This window comes from Colias croceus, chromosome Z, assembly GCF_905220415.1.
Source record: "Colias croceus chromosome Z, ilColCroc2.1".
Taxonomy (NCBI): domain Eukaryota; kingdom Metazoa; phylum Arthropoda; class Insecta; order Lepidoptera; family Pieridae; genus Colias; species Colias croceus.
This window is the reverse complement of record NC_059568.1, coordinates 5,262,484-5,283,506: the sequence shown is the minus strand read 5'-3', so window position 1 is coordinate 5,283,506 and position 21,023 is coordinate 5,262,484. Positions and strand designations below refer to the sequence as shown.

General features: G+C 33.8%; 1 protein-coding gene across 2 annotated transcripts; it reads right to left on the bottom strand.

Annotated features, from left to right (window-relative positions):
* Nucleotides 1-2,289: 2,289 nt before the first annotated feature.
* Nucleotides 2,290-19,034, bottom strand: LOC123705348 (JNK-interacting protein 1). Of its 2 annotated transcripts, none has more exons than XM_045654091.1 (8): nucleotides 18,893-19,034; nucleotides 18,533-18,765; nucleotides 16,014-16,268; nucleotides 9,526-9,726; nucleotides 9,201-9,318; nucleotides 8,547-8,709; nucleotides 8,055-8,236; nucleotides 2,290-3,808 (listed from the first exon to the last, which is right to left on the bottom strand). In XM_045654091.1, the coding sequence occupies exons 1-8, from the start codon at nucleotides 18,973-18,975 to the stop codon at nucleotides 3,736-3,738; spliced, it is 1,308 nt and encodes a 435-aa protein (XP_045510047.1). In that variant the 5' UTR covers nucleotides 18,976-19,034; the 3' UTR covers nucleotides 2,290-3,735. The 2 variants fall into 2 exon arrangements, with proteins under 2 accessions (XP_045510047.1, XP_045510048.1); XM_045654092.1 differs by having other exon boundaries at nucleotides 16,014-16,190.
* Between the last annotated feature and the right edge of the window lie 1,989 nt (nucleotides 19,035-21,023).

Genomic DNA, 21,023 nt, shown 5'->3' with positions numbered 1-21,023 from the left:
ATCTCAACGCGCGTAAAGAAGTTTCATTTCCAAAATGAGGAATTAAATTTTTGTGTGTTTAGGCGCTCATTAGGCGGGTCCACACAGCGGCCTCGCGAAGCATTTTCCGCGCGAGGCTGGACTATATTGTGTGCTTCAGCCGTGGCCAGCGCGTGTATTAAATGATAAAAAAAATATTAAGTAATTTATGTCAAGAACGATAATTCGTCTTTAATTTACTAAACATATTTAATCTCTAAAACTTAACTATATTCAATGCATCTTGCGCACTTTGCGCACTAAGAATTTCCAAATATAACATAATTAGAAAAACTAATTTTTCGAAACGGTTCTTACACGAAGACGTTTATAGAGCGTTTTATCATAATATTTCTCTTTTGTATGAGTGATTTGTGTTCAAGTGATATATTTGTAACAGTACATAATTAATTTTTTATATTATCTACCTAATGGTGTTGGTGTGAATAATGATGTTGCTCAAACTGATTAACTTTAAAATATGTGTGTAGTAACAATGTACGAAATTTAGTTCTGTGATCCAATAAAGTTATATAAATAATTTTCCGTGTTTATTTCCTGATTCATCATCACTACATAGTATAAAACAAAGTCGCTTTCTCTGTCCCTATGTCCCTTTGTATGCTCAAATCTTTAAAACTTCGCAACGGATTTTGATACGGTTGTTTTAAATAGATAGAGTGATTCAAGAGGAAGGTTTACGTTTATGATTATTAGGTTTTAGACAAAGCGGGAGAAGCCGCGGGCGGTAAGCTAGTTTAGAATAATCTTCAATTTCACGACTAGAAATTATAAAATTTAAAAGCATCGAATAAAATTGAAATAAAATTTATAGTCATTTCTTTAATGTCACACGTTTTAAAATTTTAGCGTTTATAAAACCACCATCCTGTTACAAATGACCCACAAAATTTCGGGTCATTTGAAACAGGATGGCGGTTCTACAGGGGTCCTAGTACGCAATGACAAAAAGAAAAATGATGGTCAGAACGCTGATACCGGATACCTACCTTAAGATACTGTAATATATTATATTAGAGAATCTTAACATAAAATATTATAGTATATTCACCGTGTGTGACGCGCTTTAAACTAATTTAGAAAGAAGCCGTAATTATTGATTTTCACTCAAAAAAATAGCTTTTTTTTTTCAAAATTCAGTTACTCGCGAACTTTTTATTTATTCCTCTAGTTGCTTTTATTTTAATATTAAATTGTGTGTTAAATTAAAGAAAAAAAAAAGAGTTTATTTCGTTCCCAATTTTACAAAATACGCAGTAGCCCTAGTACGCCCAGTACGCCCTAGGAAAGTTTTATTTTAAATTTAATAAAAAATAATTATATTGTCTTCATTCTTATGGATAAGCATGCTCAAATTCGTTAGTAGATAATAATATTATTTTACATTGAGGTCTCCTCCAAGTATGACCGTGAACTTAGAATTAAGTACTAAAATAGGTCAATTAGTACATAAAATATAATTTATAAATATAAATTTATAAAGTATAGAAAAAATTCGATCACGAGGCGGGACTCGAACCCGCATCCTTTCGCGCCATTCCGGGGCGGATGCCTGACCAACTCAGCCACTCGTGACCCGCCAGAGCAATCGAATTTATTCTATTATATCAGTTTTATGTGTATTAAGGGACACACCGCGCGCCATCTATTGTGTAAGTACTGTTAAAATTAGATATTAAATTAAGAAATAACAAATCAAGATAATTAAATTTGCAAAAATAAGACAGTGGAGTATTTTTATATAATTATAAATAATATTATATATATAGTTCATTTATTATCAATTTAATAAACATATAACAATTGTAATATAAAATACATATCATACCTACTAGACATTCCTTCTGCTGCGCATAAAAAATATTAAGCATTGGCAGCAGCTGTGAATAAACAGTAACATATTAAACATAATAATATAATATATTTAAGTCATGTTGTAAAACTTAAATTATAAAACGACGTGTAGCACTCGGGGACTGCCGCGGTAAAGCTATTGCATGCTATGCCTTCAAGCCACACCTCCGCCCGTCGGAGTGGGGAGCGTAAGGTTTTTTCGTTACGGAATTTCTCGATTCAGTCCCCACGCTGAAGGCCCGCGATAGAAGCTATGCAATAGCTTAAGTTTGAGAAAACAAAACTTCTTGCCTTAAAAATCTCAAAACGTTATCGTTATACGCATCAAACGTCAATCGTGGAAGATTTCGAATTCACCGAATTCAAGGGCGTTACATCTACAATAAAACACATAGGTTCAGTCCCACTTAATATATTTAAATGCCTTATTAAACACTATCTCAAATTCGCTATGAAGAACTGGAAAAATAAATATATTCTATCATCCGTTGAGTCACAGCACTCAAAGACAGCTTTGTTGACAGATTTGCTTCGTATTGATAATGCATCAAATGTTTAATTTAGGTATATTTCGTGTTATTTACATAGATTACATTTACGTAGCGTCCATATTAACTTCATAATAGTTTTGAGTGATATACAAAAATTTCATGTGAAAATATACTTTTATTTTCTACTCGTTGAAATCATTACATACTACGAAAAAAACATAATTATATTCTTTATAATATCATGTTAATATATTAGATTTACGCATTTATTTTATTGCTACGTAAATGCAAACAATTCAATAATTAAATATTTACAAGACAAATTTATTGCCAAAGGATCTATTTCAAAGACAATTTTTGTATTTTTTCGTAAATATAATATTTTTGTTTTATTTTGTAATCCGCGGAAATATGTTATAAATACTTCATATTTCGAACGAAGAATGAAAGAGCCGAAAAAGGTAAAATATCAAACACAATATAATAAATATTATCCTCTTTATTAAAATAATATAAAACTAAATTAATTGAAATAACTTAAGGTATACAAAAAGTGTCTTATGTAATATAACCTTAGAATTACAATTGAAATTAATTTACAATATAATAATGGTGTAGGTAGTAATTGATTTGACGTGTTCCAACATTTCTAATCTAGAACGTCTACGATCAAGTTAATAATTATTAATACTGTATAAATTATTAAATTACGAGTTGATTTTTAATTTCTAATAATGAATAGAACGTAATAGATCATGTTTAAAGTCACGATAATTAAAGAATAAGTGGTTTCACCTACACCGAAAAAAAAACTTCATATATATCACAGTATTTAAGATTCTGTTACGCTTTTCGTCAGTATTTGGGGAAAATGGAAAATAAACTAAAAAAACCTGACAAAATACAATTTTATTGTTAATATTGGGCAATCATCAAAGGAATCGAATGTATCATAAGGTCTAAGTATACTAATATTGAATTCGCGTTATATATTACTGTTTTTTAAATATACGAATATTTAGGTAAAGCAAGGCGCGAAAGGCGTGATATTATTGTTATCGATGAATTAAAATTTAGATAATTATATTTTTATATATTATATTATATAATACAATATGAATACATTTAAGTTTGAAGGCGACGTAGGTTTCGACAGCGAGTTTAAAGATTTTATAAATTCCACAGATGTTTAGCGCAATACACCTTTAGCGTTGTAATCGAAGGATTTCCCAAGCAAATGAACAATTAAAATACAGGAAAAAGCACACTTTAATTCGTATTATCTCTTGCCTTTCATTGTAACACAGGAATACGCTAACTATCCGTGAAACTTGTTTGCCGTTATCCTTCTTTACTCTATGTAAATGTCTTCGATCGGGTAAGCTGTCTCTATGAACTTCTGGTAAAACCTCTGGAATGCCCTCCTGAAAAAAAAGAACTGATTATTAAATTTTATTTCCACATCTATCCATAAATAATAACATAGACATATAATACCGAGTAAGTTGTTAACAAGATTTACGAGCAGTAAACATTAAACATTTTATGTTATGTTAACTTGTTTTCTTTTTACAAAGCTCGTCTTATTTTCGTTTATTACTAAATGGACCTTGATATGAATACATCTATATTTGCAAAAAATAAGTTTGATACAAAAAAAATTACTCGTTTTTAAAACGCTGGGTGAATTAAACCCGATTTAATTAACGACAAATCATAACACAATAAAAGAAGGACATATTTATTAGACCTTAGAATCACATAGTATGGCACAAAAATAACTAAGTATGCTCATTTAGGTCGGTTACAATGTTAGATTAGATACTATAAGACACAATCGCTGGGCTGAGGGATGTTTTAAAAGACGTTGACATCTAAATAGTTCATTGAAATGTTACTTATTAGGCTTTACCTTGCGTTTCTGAGAAGACGTAATTTTTATGTGTAGCAGGGATTAGTTTCTACTTATTTTTAAAAGATTCTGCTTAACTTCAAAATTTCAAGTTTGACTGCCACCTTGAAAAAAGGATTACCCGCTTTTTTTCCGAAAATAACTTCAGAAAATTTGATTGATAAAATTTGAAATTGTAACTAAGTCTTCAACTTTCTTTGTATCGTAGTATCCCGACTTACGCTACCCCGTTTTACGCGAACTCGAAGTTACGCCTATTTTCACGCATCATACAAATAAGTTTTAACTAAAAATAATATTTTTTTTTAAAGTTTTATCTGAGAGTAAAATAAAATAAAATCAGACTTTTCTTATACATTCTTCTTCAGGTCTTTTTACGATGATATTTGAGAAGTTTTTTTTTTTAAGATTATCGCTCAGAAGTTGAGAAAAGCAACCGTCATTGTATATTTTCAATGGACTAATATCACATAATTTATCATAAATCACATAATATTATGTGTAAAAAGACTATGTATATTATTTTATAATTAATATAGAATCTCAAAATATACGATCGTCATTTTATAGGAGACATTTGTAAAAAGAATAAAGTAAAAAAAAAAATACACATTCGCTTTGCGCATATTTGAAGTAACTGGAGTGGTAGAATAAGGAATAAATAAAAATATATAAACGTACTGGCTATGGCTAATTATTAAAGAGACAATATAATTTGATCATTTAAAATTATTAAATAAGCACTATTAAAAATAATATAAATGAAGCAGGCATTTTTAAAATTTAATATTTTTTTAACTATGTATTTTTAAATTAATATAAGATGATCTATGGATAAATTATGAATAAACTATATATTATGAAAAAAAAATCTATCGATCAGTAAAATTGAGTTTTAAAAAACGCTAGTAGCGTTGATAAATAAATTTTATTTTTTATTAGGTGTAAACACAAAATGACGAAGCCTGGGCGGACCGCTAGTACAAAAATCCCTAAATAAATAATATTATAATAAAAACATCATTGATTTTATATTCCAAAAAAGGGATCAATCATTAAGTAAATAATGCAATCAGTCACTCAATAATTATTAGGTAAGACTGTAATTTTTCTAAGCTTCTTAGTAAAAAATGACTAATAATACGAAAAATTCATTCCTACATTTTTATAGGAATATATTGTTAATTAATGAATAGATGTTAAACATTGAAATTGAGAATAGGATAAAAATGGGATTTTTTACATGGGATAAAAAAGAAAAAAAATATTAGTCTGTTAAATATTATGTTTCACTGTTTGTTAGAGCTTGAGTGGAAAATATAGTAATTGCAAGTAGAGGACGTTCTGTCGGCTCAGATAAGAATATTTCTTATGCAGTATATTATGTTCCGTAAAAAAAACATGAAAATCGAGCTGTTTAAATTGTCAAAAAAACTATGCATGCGCCCTTTGAAATAAACCAGATTAAAAAAAATCCTTCGTTTGGAATCTTATTTGGAATCTCACCAAAAGAAAGATTGGCAAGTGTAAATTTTTTGAATAACGAAAATATCTCGACGACTCTTACAAAACACAGAATTTTCAAAACTGCCACGACGCGACGTGGTCTACCTGCAGTCACTATGATATTATCTATTAATTACGCCACACCCTGTATATACATAAAATATTATATATAAAGCTGCTTGAAAATTTAAAGCAGAAGATTGGATGATTATATTTCATATCCTAAATGAGCACTAGGTACCTACCGATTATGGAATATGTCCCCTAAAGGGTAATAAATGGGCTATCTAGGCTATGTGAGCAAGCCTCTGGCTAATAGCTAGTATATAATAATATATACACTACTGATTCCTATAAGATTCTAAAACTGGACCTTAGGAAAAATTACTTACTTGTCATTTTCATTTACCTTACTTTGAAGACTGGACATACGGGCTAATGATACTCGTAAATTCCAATACTATTATTAGCATAAAGTGGACACAATTATATACAGGACGGATACAAGTTAGAGAGATTTCATGCATATAATTGACCCTAGCGATCGATGCAATAAAAGTACAGGATGCAATTTTTTGACGTGACAACGTCTTATAATTAGATAATTAGAGCCGCCTGCACGCACGAAAAAACATGACTCTGCGGCGTTACCTCGCTCTGAGGCGTTCCATGTAAGGCTTGAAGTGCGAGCGAGAGCGCGGAACGAACGACAAAGAAGCACAATCGGACGTTATCACGTTTTTACAGACACGACTTTACAGACAACCAATTTTTTAGGTAGTCCAATTACCTGGAATGGTAAGCGAATTCTGGGGTAATCTCTGAATCAACGACGTCATAATAGACAAAAAACATCACATCTAAGGAGAATACCTTGTACCTGGTGACATTACAAAAACGACACGCGACTGACTTTGTTTAAAGCCAACAACTTTAGTGATCCGTGATTATCTTCTATTATAATAAATACTACTACCTACTGCCCGGAAATTACATATTTTTATAATAAAACAAAGGAAAAGGTGGACGTTTTTGATGCAATGTTTAAAAGTACTCAGTTAAAAATAAAAATATTTGCAACAAATCATTTGGTGTGGATTATTAAATTAAATTGGTATCAAATTTTGGGTTCTCTATAGATGATCGCAAACAATTATTATTAGGTTACATCAACCTGAAATAAAGAACCGTAGTAGTTTTCTACAACAATTGAGACTGATTCTCATACTTTTGAAGGAACGCCTAATAAGTCCAACTTTTAGAGGGATATAAAAGTATTTTGACAAAGAACTTTAAGCTCAAGCTGAAAAAACGCATGCCATCTTTGTGGATCTGGAGGTCACTCAGAGGGTGAATGGTATTTTTCCAAGTAAAAGAAATAGCAGCATTATTTCCAGTATGGGAAAGTGACATCTTTAGACCAGCTATACGGCTTTGCCATTTATGTCTGTAAGACGTGGTTCGGGAGCACATGCCCTTAGTGCAAAATTACACCTAATCAAATATTCAAAATTTAACTGTGTATAAAAAGGCTGATGGATGCTTTTGCTTTAATAAAAGCATGATTAGTCTTAAGGTTGGGTCAAAAACAGGAACCTATTACTGAGTCTTTACTGGCTATTATTTCGTTCTTACGTCGCCAGGCTCGCGAAACTTCCTAGTTTACTTGACCGTTGTTTTCAGAGATATATTTTTGAGAGGCTTTTGCTGCCCTAACAAAAGTATATAATTGTTTTCCATTTGCTTATTTATACGGAACCCTTAGTGTTACTTGCTTAACCTTACCTAGTTACCCTTGGATTTTCTATTTAAATATTTATTTAATGAACTATATAAATAATTAAAAAAAATCTATTTTTTTAATACGCGTGCTTCATCACTCCAGTGTAGGAATATAAGAATATGCAATGCTATATACGCAAAACAGTTCTACTTTATGTGCAATAACAAAATCTAAATTGGATTTCGGAGCTACGATAACTAATATATGCCCATAATAAAGGCGTTGTAATCGAGTGAATAGGTTAGAAATAAATATTTTATGTTGCCAATATCATAAAATAATAGGGGATTTTTAATAAGGAATTACTTTTAAAAATCAAACATACATTCAAACTTGATTTTTGCAAATAATTGTACAACCAGGTCCGTACCAACTCACTCGGTATTATTATCGGCAAAAGCTATATCTATCTATAAAGCAATTAAAAAATGCACACAATTGAATTAATAATATAAAAATCATCAATTACCCCACTGCTTCGGCCACAGGCCGTGTCGATTCCTGACCGCGGAAAACGTGACATGCGAACCTTTGCAACGTTGGATGTTTTGTAATAAAGCCGAGATATCGATGGTCACGAGGGTGGAAGGCGCAGAACGAAACATTTTTCAACGAATAGAAGTAATCGATGCAAGGTGTGTTCCGACTCCTCTGTTAAAATATGTAAATCAAAAAAGGAAAATTAAAGAAAAAAAAAACGAATAGTTGTTTGATTTCAATAAAAATAATAAAAAAAAACAAACGAAATATAAAAAAAATTTAAGTAAGAAACCAAATGAATCTTATGTATAATTATAAAAAAATAAACTGCTGTCAAATAAAAACACCATAAAATCACCAATAAACCGAAACTTTTTTTTATCGGTTGAAAATAGACCATTTTTATATTTTACGTTTCATTTCGAATCACTCAAAGTCACAATAAATTAGAAATAGTAAAAAATTATAATCTATCACTCACATCTGGTTTAGATCTGTCGACCATGCGGAGGCCTTGGTCCGAAACTTCTAGAATGCAAGCTTGAGCGCCAATATCACCATTTGAGTCACCAACTATTTTCTTCACTGCCTGACACACTACACCGGTGCCCTTATGAGCGAGAGTTTCGACAGACCCCATGTACCTAAAGAGGACACACATTTAACTCGAGAAAATAACCTTCTCGATATCTAGAATTTAACTATCTATGAATTATAAGGCAAAATAAAGTGAAGTTTTGGTGTGGTCCTTTTTTACTTTTTTGTGGGAATTTGTTAATCTATAAGCTGATGATCTCTGATTAAAATTAGCTTCCAAAATATCTTCGGCCGGCCAGTCGAGTAGACTGGTCGAGAAACCTCCTTTTTCGATGGAGGAATTCCACCTTCCTTCCTCCACACTTTCAAGCCACACCTCCGCCCGTCGGAGTGGGGGAGCGTGAGGTTTTTCGTTACGGAATTTCTCGATTCGGTCCCCGCGCTCAAGGCCCGCGATAGAAGCTATGCAATAGCTTAAAAACACGATAGAATTGCAACAGTTGGAATCTGGATAATATGTATCAATCATTGAAGTCAAATATTTTAAAAAGTTATAATAGTAATAATAGTTTATATATGCACTTTATATTATACTCACCCCAATAAATATCTCTCGCGTTTAACTTTGGCATTGGCTGGATCGAAGTCGTTGTAGTCCATGTCAACGGCATAGGCCGATGGAAAAATGCCTTGCTGGCCAGTTCGTAAATTTACCCCTAAAAAAAAGGAATTGCTCAAAATTTTGTAACTTGTCAGAGTGCCAAAAATTTCAGATTTAGATACGCATTATAAGCGCATTATAGTTACGTCTAGTTACGTAATTTGTTATTTTTATTTTACTGCTACTACTTATGTTAAAAGTTTAAACGTGAAGTAAGACAGAACAACTCGTAACTAGTTTATTACTTTCAATGGATTATTACCTTCACACCATAGGTCTTCAGCTTCCTTTTGGACGTAAATAGGATCGCCGATTTCGACCTCTATTTCGTCATGGTGTCGGGGGTTGAACTTATGTAAGCCTCTGTGCGTAGCTTCAAGCATTTCTAGTTGGCTGTGTGGGACAGTAGTCATGTTTCCAGCGAAGTTGATGCCGCTAATACTACAACTGGAGGATGGTGACACTGGGGAGGAAAATCAATAATAATTTAAAACGAAAAGGAGCATTAACAATAAGTCTAGTGAAAAAAACCTGCATACAATCACAAGCAGTCCTTCAAATACTTCTAGAAAAAATACCATTACAATTTTCGCCTTCCGCTTTACCATGAAATTAAGGAAATCCAGGCAATAGGATACTTTTTAGTGATATTAGAAATTTTAATACATTTGCAGTTTGTATTTTCTCAGATTCAAAAAATAATTAAAATTCCCGCCCGCTCAATTAAATCAGTCAGTCGGTCGGTCAGATGAAATCATAAAACGTTATTTTAAAAAAGTTAGTTAAAGTCACCAACGCCACCTACTAGACAACAGTTGTACTAGTTTAATATTTACACTGCCATCTATTGGGGAATAGCTGTACTAATACATTCACGGTATGTACACACATAAAGTTAAACATGCTCTCATAGTTCTGTAACTCAACCATAGAGATGTCGGTAAACAATATTGTTTTAAACATGTAAGGAGTTATGGCGACAATTACAGCATGTCCACATGAGTAAATAAATATTACAGAGACAAAGCTTCATACAACCGCGTAAATCGGTCCCACTTTAGCTTGACCGCAACCGCTGTACCGCATCCTATACGTATGTGCGGTGAGGCTCGGACCGGGTAAGAAAGAGCACGAGTTAGAAGTAAGAACGAAGCGGAACATTTGGTACTCTCCTCCGCCAGTACAAGCACATAACACACACAATAATAATATGATACACGGCGATTTGAATTTTACCAAGAAGAATTTTACTAACAGTTAAACGGTTGAACAATGTCATAGTTTCTTTTTTTCAGTTCAGTTGCAAGTTTGCATATAAATATCAAAATGGAAAAACACGGTATTATTAATAATCCTTATTTATTGCACAGTGTGTATGACTGTATGGTTAATACTCGTGTGGTATGTCTATAAAGTCATGATAATAATGTTTGAGGTACTTATAGAGGCTTATAAAAATATCTTTATTTCACAACCTCAATTAAAAAAATATACAAAACATAAAATAACACAATATTTCTTTATGATAGATTTTGAACATGTTTAATTTTTTTTCTTTTTTTCAATAATTTGGATGATGAACGCTCGAACAGCGGCTATGACATGTATATGTACGTGTTTGTTTTATTTCTACCAGAAGTTATAAATTATTTACTAATAACAAGATCATAGGGCTAATATAAAGCCAATTTATCGGTTAGATTGATAATGTAAAAGTCATTTTTAAGGTCACTTCATAATTTTTCAAGGCGAAAGTGATGGCAATCTGTGAAAGAAAGAACATCGAAATGAAAGAGAGTTAAAATTATGATCTTTACTGGAAGTGTAAAGGGGTTTTTGCCAAATAATCTTTGTATATTTAGTGGATAAAGAAAGCTTGATGCATTTGTTTCAGTATTAAAAAGTGATTGTGTTAGGATATGGCCACATGGGCTATAAAACCTAAAAATTTTTGCAAAAAAATTATAGACATAATATTTACCTAAACAATACTATTCTGAAGTATGCAATATTCCACTATGTAAAGATAAATAATTTCATGTTTGGAAAGGCGTAGTCACACGTTGTTGAAGTGCTACGGTAGATAGGTATATTATGTAACGTGTGACTACGCCTTTCCTTTAAAGGAAAGCGCTTTCAAATGATACTAAACACGGGATATTTATCTTAACTTTATTTTTTTACTTTGTATGTTTTGTCCGATAGAGGACGCCACATTAGATTTTGTGAAACCCCATATAGCCTATATGTAACCAGCGGACAATTAAGACGCTTCTAATGATATGTCATTTGTCAAATTCTGATAAGTAGTTTAGACGTTACGAGGGAACAGATGAACATACATACATACATACATAGCCTGTCAAAATCATAACCCCCCATTTGCTTTGCCGTAGTCGGGTAAAAAAACGGGATTTATTTTAAGAATATGGATTGCAAAAATTGATTTAGGTAGTTGGTTCTTATCCGACGACTCGAAGGATGTACGGTGTACACAGTAAACACTGTTTATACTACCTTGACCTTTAAGATTTGGGTCAGTTAAGTGTATAGGTACAATGTGAATTAGACATTTGAAAGCTTATAATATGCTCATATTCCAGATGAATTAAAATCTTCTTTAGACTGGATGGCACATCACAATCACCGTCATTGTCAATTTTGTGTGTCCTATCACCATTGCGAGCAGTGGTGATATAAAAAATAAGTAGAAATTTTTAAAATTAATTTTACTTATCAAAAATCATCAACATTTTCGATTGAGTTTCGAGGATTTCACCACTAAGCCAGCACTGCTCAGCTTGAAATATGATTACATTGTCATATTCAGGTCGTGTAAATTTTCAGTTTCTCTGAGATTTTGAAGACATTATGACTGATAATGTCTTCACTCTCCTTAACCAAATTTCTTATGTCTCAGGCGTTCTTGAATTATTGTCTCCTAAGTTTCTATTGGGTTAGGGTATTTCTAGCTTAAGGCGTTAATAGGGGCTAGCGACCTTGGCGATGATTTACTAGGCGGAATCGGGGGACCGGCGCGAATCTATCGTAGTAAAAGTACGTATAAAAATTATTTAAAAAGATATTTGGATATTGAATCAAAATTTAAAACAACCATGCCCTGTGTTTCAATTTCATAAACACACTGTAAAAACACTACAATAATAGACATTATATTGACTTAGCGTTTTGGTTTAAAGTACAAAAATCGACCTCAGTTCATGATTTTTTTTCCAAAAAACCTGATTGTAAAATAAACAAATTAAAACAACCATGCCCTTTATCATATTCGAAACTATAATATACATTTTTTTTAGATATGTACATAAAGAATCTAAGAAGAAAAACGGTTATAACTAGAGTTAATTTTCGGTATCAAAAGGGGATTCTACCCGATTCAGGCCTTAACTGTATGATAGCGCCACTCATTGGTAGCTGTTGTACTAGTTTAATGTTTACATCGCCATCTATTGGGCAATAGTGATATGAATTCACCTGAAGCTTGACCTTTTTAAGCTTCAGGTGTATACGTAATTGCGATCCTAGAGGGCACCCTATGATTGCGTAATGGAAATTGGTATTTCTGCAACGCGATCATAGAGGGCGTGGAATAAAATTTATTGTTTATCGACTAAGCCATCACTTAAGGACCTTCAGCTAAAGTAAATATTAGCACCACCCTTTAGGAAACAGTTGTACTAGTTTAATGTTTACATCGCCATCTATCTCAACTGTTTGTAAACTTGAAGCTCAACCTATCCAGCCGGCTGCAGTTTCGGAATACGACAATCGACAATCGCCTTCTATATTCGCGTTTCGGAACTATATATAGTTCTGAAATAAGATAATAGAGGGCGCGATATAAAATTTATTGTTTATCAATTAAGCCATCACGTGACGTGAAGCTAAATTTTCAGATAAAGCGCATGTTAGCGCCACCCTTTAGGAGGCAGTTGTACTAGTTTAATGCTTATATCGCCATCTACCTCCAAGGTATATAAACTTCAAGTTCAACCTGTCGTATTGCGAGATATGTTAAAAATAATGTATCTGTCGTGGTCATATTGTAGATTTGCTCATTTCATGAAATGACTAATTTAGTTTGGCCAGATCGTTAAATCGTCAACGTTTCACGATTTGGTCATCCACATTTGGCCAGATCGTCGATCTGGCCAAACGTGGATGGCCATTTCACGAAATGCGACCATTTTTGTTTCTTTTTAGGGTTCCGTAGCCAAAATGGCAAAAACGGAACCCTTATAGTTTCGTCATGTCCGTCTGTCCGTCTGTCCGTCTGTCCGTCTGTCACAGCCGATTTACTCGGAAACTATAAGTACTACAGTGATGAAATTTGATGGGAATATGTGTTGTATGAACCGCTACAAAAATATGACACTAAATAGTAAAAAAAAGAATTGGGGGTGGGGCCCCCCATACATGTAACTGAGGGATGAAATTTTTTTTTTCGATGTACATACCCGTGTGGGGTATCAATGGAAAGGTCTTTTAAAATGATATAAAGTTTTCTAAAAAACATTTTTCTTAAAGTGAACGGTTTTTGAGATATCAGCTCTCAAAGTCGTAAAAAGTATGTCCCCCCCCCTCTATTTTTATAACTACGGGGTATAAAATTCTAAAAAAAATAGAGGTGATGCATGCTAATTAACTCTTTCAACGATTTTTGGTTTGATCAAAGTATCTCTTATAGTTTTTGAGATAGGTTGATTTAACTGTAATTTTGGTTAAGTTATTGTGCTTACACTGAAAACGATGGCTGAACCTTATAAGATAGATCAAAAAATATACTACAGTATTGTACACCTTTAAAAATCCGCGATGATATAAAATCTTTATAATGTAGGTACTTTTTACGAGAAATATTAGCTTATTCAAGCAATACGCCATTAATATTAATATTCATACATAAAAGTACAAGGCAAAATATCGGGAGAGTTTAGGCTCCATTCACCAGGTGTATAAATTGACATAATAAGTTTATTATATTTGCTGCTACGGAACCCTTTGTGCGCGAGCCCGACTCGCACTTGGCCGGTTTTTATTTAAAAAGCGATTCGCTTCTGGCACTCGCCGGCCGCTGCCGCGGCACGCTCGCTTTGCTCACTCGGCTCGTGCGTTGCTTATTAAAGTCTAACCTAACCTATATTTTATACGATCTGGCCAAATGTCGATGACCAAATCGTGAAACGTTGACGATTTAACGATCTGATCAAACTATGTTGGCCATTTCATGAAATGAGCAAATCTACGATATGGCCACGACATATCTACATATCCCCATACTTTCCCCATAATTATCTACCAATCGGTGACATGTCCAATCTGATATTTTAAAACTAGTGTTAAACACGAACAGTCAGTTATTAATCTAAGCATTACTTCCTATTATTTTGATATTGGATTCTAAACTCGCAAATTTGCACCAAATTTAATCTCCACCCAGGTACTTTTTGTACTCTATTATCAAAATACTGAAATACCATGTTTTTACGAAAAAATATTATCAAAACTTGCGACTAACATACAAAAAGGAAAAATTTCTGCATAAACGGCGTTCCTGAGGAGAGCCGCGTGCACGGCAAGCGACCAGTGGTCACGCACACGTAAATCGCGTGCTTGTTGTAGTACAACCGATTCGGATAGTTGTATGAACATTAATTGTCTCTGTTCTTTTTATCTACTCACGTGGTTGCTGCAGTTGCCTGCCGGGATATTCACATGTGGCATTTAAACTCGGCGTTTACACGTGGCGTTCACATGCCGCGGTTGCACTTTGGTTAAACGTATCGTTCACACGCGTAGTTCACACGAATCGCGAATTCATGCGCTGCGGAATCGCGCGGCGCCTGCGCGCAGCGGTAGCGCGCGGCGTCCTCGCGCTGCGATTCCGCGCGGTACTCACACGCGTCATTCACTCGCGTCGTTTGCAAGCGGCGGTCACTCGCAGTGTCTACTCGCATCGTTCACGCGCGACGTTCACGCGCACGCGTCATTCATGCGCGATGTTCACGCGCGACGTTCACGCGCACGCGACGTTCGCGCGCATCTTATTTCGCACGGCGGTTGCACGCGACGGTTATTCGGAGCCGTTTCTCGCATCGTTAGATGGTGAAACAGCGTTAGCGGGTCGAGGTTATTAACAGGATCAGAGTTAGGTCAATTTTTATTATGGTCCGTTGGTATTTTTTCTATAAACTTCGCTAAATTCAAGTTGGATCCAAATCAGTTCGGTAGTCTTGGACATTTCTTTACAATTAGTGTCTTCAGATTATAATATTATGGAGAGTAAGCTCTCATAACGTGAATTGAAATTTAATGTTTGTAGGTCCACAATGTTAATTTTGTTTTTGTTTGTATGATATTTTTGTTTCTATGCCAATATGATTGTATACGAAATGGATGTATTTTTATGTATATTAAGTATTTGAATGATGTAATTTATGTATTTGCACACTCTCATGATTAAAGCTTAGTTTATGTTTCCTTAATTTGATGCCATCATGTTGCCATGTTTTCATAAAATAACTATATTTTATGCTTCTAGATTGTTTACTCCTTGTATGCAGGTTTCTTACTTAAAAAATACAACATATCAACAGCAGTCACAACTTATCACTAAATAAATCCTCTATATTTGAATCTCTACGATCAGTGCACCAAAATGACAACTCTATGTTGAAGTGTTTATCAAGAAAAGTAAAAGAAATCCTTATGAATGTGTGTTGTTCTTACCATTTTGCTGTAGCGGCGTTGGCGAGAGGCTCTTTGGCCCCGTGTCAATGGGTGAATGAGCTGTACTGTGCCCGCTGTCCACATCGCCAAGGCTCTGCAGTCTTTCGGAGTCAGGACTGGAGTCTTCATCCAAGAGATAGCCACACTTGAGCACCAGCAAAGGTCGCCCTTGGCCCCCTGGTCGTACAAGAAGGCCAGTTAATGCTCCTAGTTCGTCAGCGAGCGAGGCCGGTTGACTACCTGGCACTAAGTTCGCTGAAAAACCAAAATAGTCTAAGAAATTGCACGGGAATCGGAAGAAGATGCTACAAAAGCTTGTTTTGGGTATGCAATCAATGATGCAAAAATGGTCGCAAACTCTTGAAGTATTTTGCTTCATTACTTCTATGAATTTATTTATTGAATATAAATTTTTTATCCAGACTCTTAACTAAGCCATACCCATTTGTATAATTTCCTTAGTTACGGCGCGTCGCAAAACAAAATGGCAACCCGTGTTAAATACATGTTATGAAATCTGAACTCATTATCAGTAAAATAGCTCAAAATCATGATCATGATATTATGAAATCTAAATTTACTGATAATGAGTTATCAGTAAAATCGCTCTCCGCAGGACCAAGGAGCTTATAATTACAACGAGAGAAACTGAAAATATGAGATTTCATCTCAGCTCCGCGCAAAATCAACAAGTGGGCGCAAATCGATATTACATCAAAGCAAAATGGCGCACATCAAACTGCAATTTCACGTGTGAAGTTTTATGCAAGTCATACTTCAGGTTGTACAGTGTATTGATTTTGATTACATTTTTGGGAAAATAATTCGAGAATAACTGAATGTTTTCGTTAACTACAGAGATTTTATTTGGGCGATGTTTTCATAAACGGAAAATTCTTGTTTCTGTTCAAAAATAGAAAAGTACAAGTACCTATTAGGTATTCGAATGATTAAGTTTGATTAGATGACGAAACTGATGCAACAATAAAAATTAGATTGAAAATGCCGACATAATTGATCTGACTGAAGTAATAAACAAAGGCTAAAACAAAATGAGATCTACACTAGATTATGTTTTAATTAAATCAGGTAGCTTTTAGTAACCCATTGCGATAAGGAAGTGCTTCGTTTGTGAAAAGATTTAGTCAATTATATTTACTTATCCGCATTAATTAGGTTTATAACTGCTTATTATAGTTTAATTTATAAACTAATTACATATAATATTTAGTTAAGTTAAATCCAAACAACTTGCTTATCCGTACCTATTTTCCATAGCGGCATCGCTTTCCACAAGAAAATGGCACAAACATATTTAAAATATGAATGTCCAAACTAATTACTAAGAAAAGGGCTCTAAATTAGTTGTTCGGACAACTAACGAGCACCTATTGCGCGAGAAACTGCGTATATGAGATATAAATCTTCTCGGATACAGCTTCCTTCGAATTCAACAAGTGGGCGAGAATCAATATTCCATCGGAAGCGAAATGGCGAATATCAAACTTCAGGTTGTCTCTCTGTATTGATTTCGTGTAAAATTTTCTTATGAGTGGAAAATTCCAAAACTCGACTGCCGCGCACTTCGTAACAAAGATGTCGATGGAAATTTTCATAATTTTCCAAAATGAAATAAAAACAGAAAAATACATTCCTATCATTAGATTAAACGATGCTAGTGAGACTGATCAACTAATAATTTAGCAAATTATGATAATATAAGTTCCATGATTGAAATAAAAAAAATGTCTAGAACAAAACAAGATCTAGGCTAGATTGTTTATTTTAGATAAGATGCCCTTCGATAGCATATCGGAATAAGTAACTCTTATAGTAGATGAGGTTTAAGCCTTAAACTTCAAGAGTACATTGCATAATACATTAAGAAAGCGATTATCTTTACATAATATTATGTTACTGTTTTGCATTATTCGCCTCGTTAAGCAATTTTATAGTACCTACTCGATATAAACTAAAGCATACCTTACTAACAGGAAGTTAAAATATAAGGGAGGCCATTTTGAAAGGATTTTTGAAGTACCCGTTGTGTAATAGTGATAACGTTATCAAACAAACACTTTATACAGTTCTTTTAAATCATAATGGCAATATATTCATAGTAATATTTTTGGTAATTATGGATACGGATCCATAAACGTTTTCACCTATAAGTGCATCGCGACGGGTCGACCATTACTAGCCCGAACACGTATTGATTTTGGCTATCCCTATATGAAATATTAGGGTTGGCAATAAATTTTATCTTGTCTATGTACGTCAAGGGTTGCATAAATTATAATATATTTCAAAAATCCATCAAAAATTATTTTATCTATTCCCAAATGTTCCTGTATGATAAAAACACATTATTTTAAGACATTGCATTGCATTTGTACCAAGAAAATATAAATTTCATAAATATTAAAATACCATTGCTAGAGCGCAGGTGCTAAAATGAAATCGCTAGCTTCGATTTTATGCCAAAAATGACCGGTGACAACATTAAAAATTATACTTACGTTTCCTATTTTTCGGTATTTCAGGTAGTTTTCTTCGTCTTCTTTCGCCGTTTGTGAATGTTTGGTGTCGGGGGCTGCGTTGTGCATCTGTTACATCAGGTTGAGCGACAGGCGATGCATCGGAGGTTGTCTTTACCCCGTCCGTATCGCCAACACACACTTTCTCTTCTTCAGGTGATTCCTCACTCTTGGATGAAGGTGATTCATCCTCAAATCCAACATTTGGCACTAATCTAAAACAAACATCACTTCAGTACTTGAACACTTATGGAAAACATGGAGTCATACGAGACAATGTCGCGGCGTGTTCGAAGGGAGGTAGCGAGGCGGCCGGAAATTTATATGTAAACGTAAACTTACGAGTAAAAAGGCGTCGGAGCCTTAATGTGTTGTGGTAATTTATCAAATACACGGCGAAATTCTTCAAACTCGCTGTCGGCCATATCGCTACACCTGATTGTTCAACATAGAGGGAGTCGCATGCGCGAAACGCATTCTAGTCCCTGTATCGACCCTAATGACGGGGGTTGGTAGAAAGAATCAGCACTGCGCATGTATCCGACCGCTGCGCGCGCATGTTAACCCTCCACACTTTGCTCTTTATAATATAAGGGTCTATTTGAACCTGTGTTATGAATCAGAGGGTTAACCCAAACTAGATGACAAACTTGATGAATGGACTGCGGTGTATTTTGGGCATGTTTACCTATAGAGGAAAAAAGTTATTTTGATTACGCAAATGAATATTGTTTGTCAAATTATAAAAGAATTATTCTTGTTTCATAAGTTTTTAATTGAAATAGATAGGTATATTTTTTAAGATTATGTCTTACGAAACTTTTAGAACAATAGATACCTAATCCATATCTTTGAACATCATATTTATCTAGAAATAATGAAAAAAAAAACATGATAAGGTAATTTAATATTGAGGTATGATAATATAAATTATCAACTATATCTTCATATCAATTGACATTTTGAATCTGTTCAGCATCTACATTGACGAATCTCGCATCCTTGTCGCTCTCGTGTCAAAACTAGATATATATTTCTTTCTTCGCCTGAATATGACGCAGTAAGAAGTTCCAATTGAGACATATTTCAGATTTGAGACTTCATAATTCGCGCGAATAGAATGGTGCTTACTTATCTGCCTCTTGTGTTGTATAATATACGAGGGTTATTTACAAATATCTTTTGATGTAAAAAAATTTCAAAAGTAGATGTTATAAAAATAAAAACATATTTTTGTAAAGGAAAACAAAAAGCATATTTTTATAGCCTTCACACAAATTGAAAACAACACATTTTTATTATTTTTAAAGGCGCACATAAGATAGACCTTCTAACAAAAATTATAAACGTGAAAGTTTGTCAATTTGTATGGATGTATGATTCACTGGCTCAGGTGTTCGGTTCAAAATAAGTCGGTGGAAAAATCGCAAATAAGGCAGCTTGAATTTTTTTACTAAATTCAAAATATCACGCGGTTAAAAACCGCGGCGGTAACCGTAGTGCGCACTAGGCCTTAGAGAATGACAAGTGAAGTTTGGGGTTATGTTAAAGGTCTACTAAAAATAAGTAACATAAAATATACATAATATTTTTTATATAAATCATAATTATTACATAACTAGGTAAAATATTTCATTAGATGCAAAAAGCACTAAAAATATCAAAACATGTCTCCGGAATATTAAAATTGCTTATTAAATTAAAAAATAGCGTATTTATTAGTAATAGGAAATTTTCGTTTCGGCGCTAGCTCTTAGGTAGCTCTTCCGCAACTATTTTGTCTCTCCCACCCATGGGCTAGAATGAAAGTGCGCGCACGTGGCGACGCAACTCCCCATACAAATTGATGGAGATACAAAATAGTTGCGGAGACAAAGTTGCTAGTGCGCGCTGGCTCAGATCAACTTTAATAATGTCAATGGTTTTCGGTCATCAAAAATGGGATGTCAAAGGCAATTGCTCAGGGCTCAATCTAGTTGGAATCCAGCAAAACGCTATGAAATTCAGAAGACTGCATTTTAATACCTCATGAAGACAGAAGACTCTCACTTCTCGGTACTGAATTGTAAATTTCACTATTCGATAGATGTCCGTAAAGCTAAAAATGTAATAAATACTTGCATTTCTGGTAATAAAAAGATGGCGCCTTCTGATTTAGAATGTTTCTGCAATGTTCGTGGACGTTTGATAGTAGAGATCACTCATCTTCACAGATGTCACTTTGTTCAATACTTTCCTCAGCTACCACAGTAAGCTACTATATCAAATTCTTTCATTACCACCGTAGCCGTGCGTTTGAAATTGTGTTCGTTCACCCTAACAGAGATGTCGCTGTACTCATAGTCGTGGTCATATGCGACTATTTTTTTAATATTTTTATCTTTTCTTTTTCTGTTAAAAGAAAGTTTCTGAAATAAAACTTACAATGATTCATCAGTTTTATGTTATTGTGTTGTGATAGTTATTTCGGGAG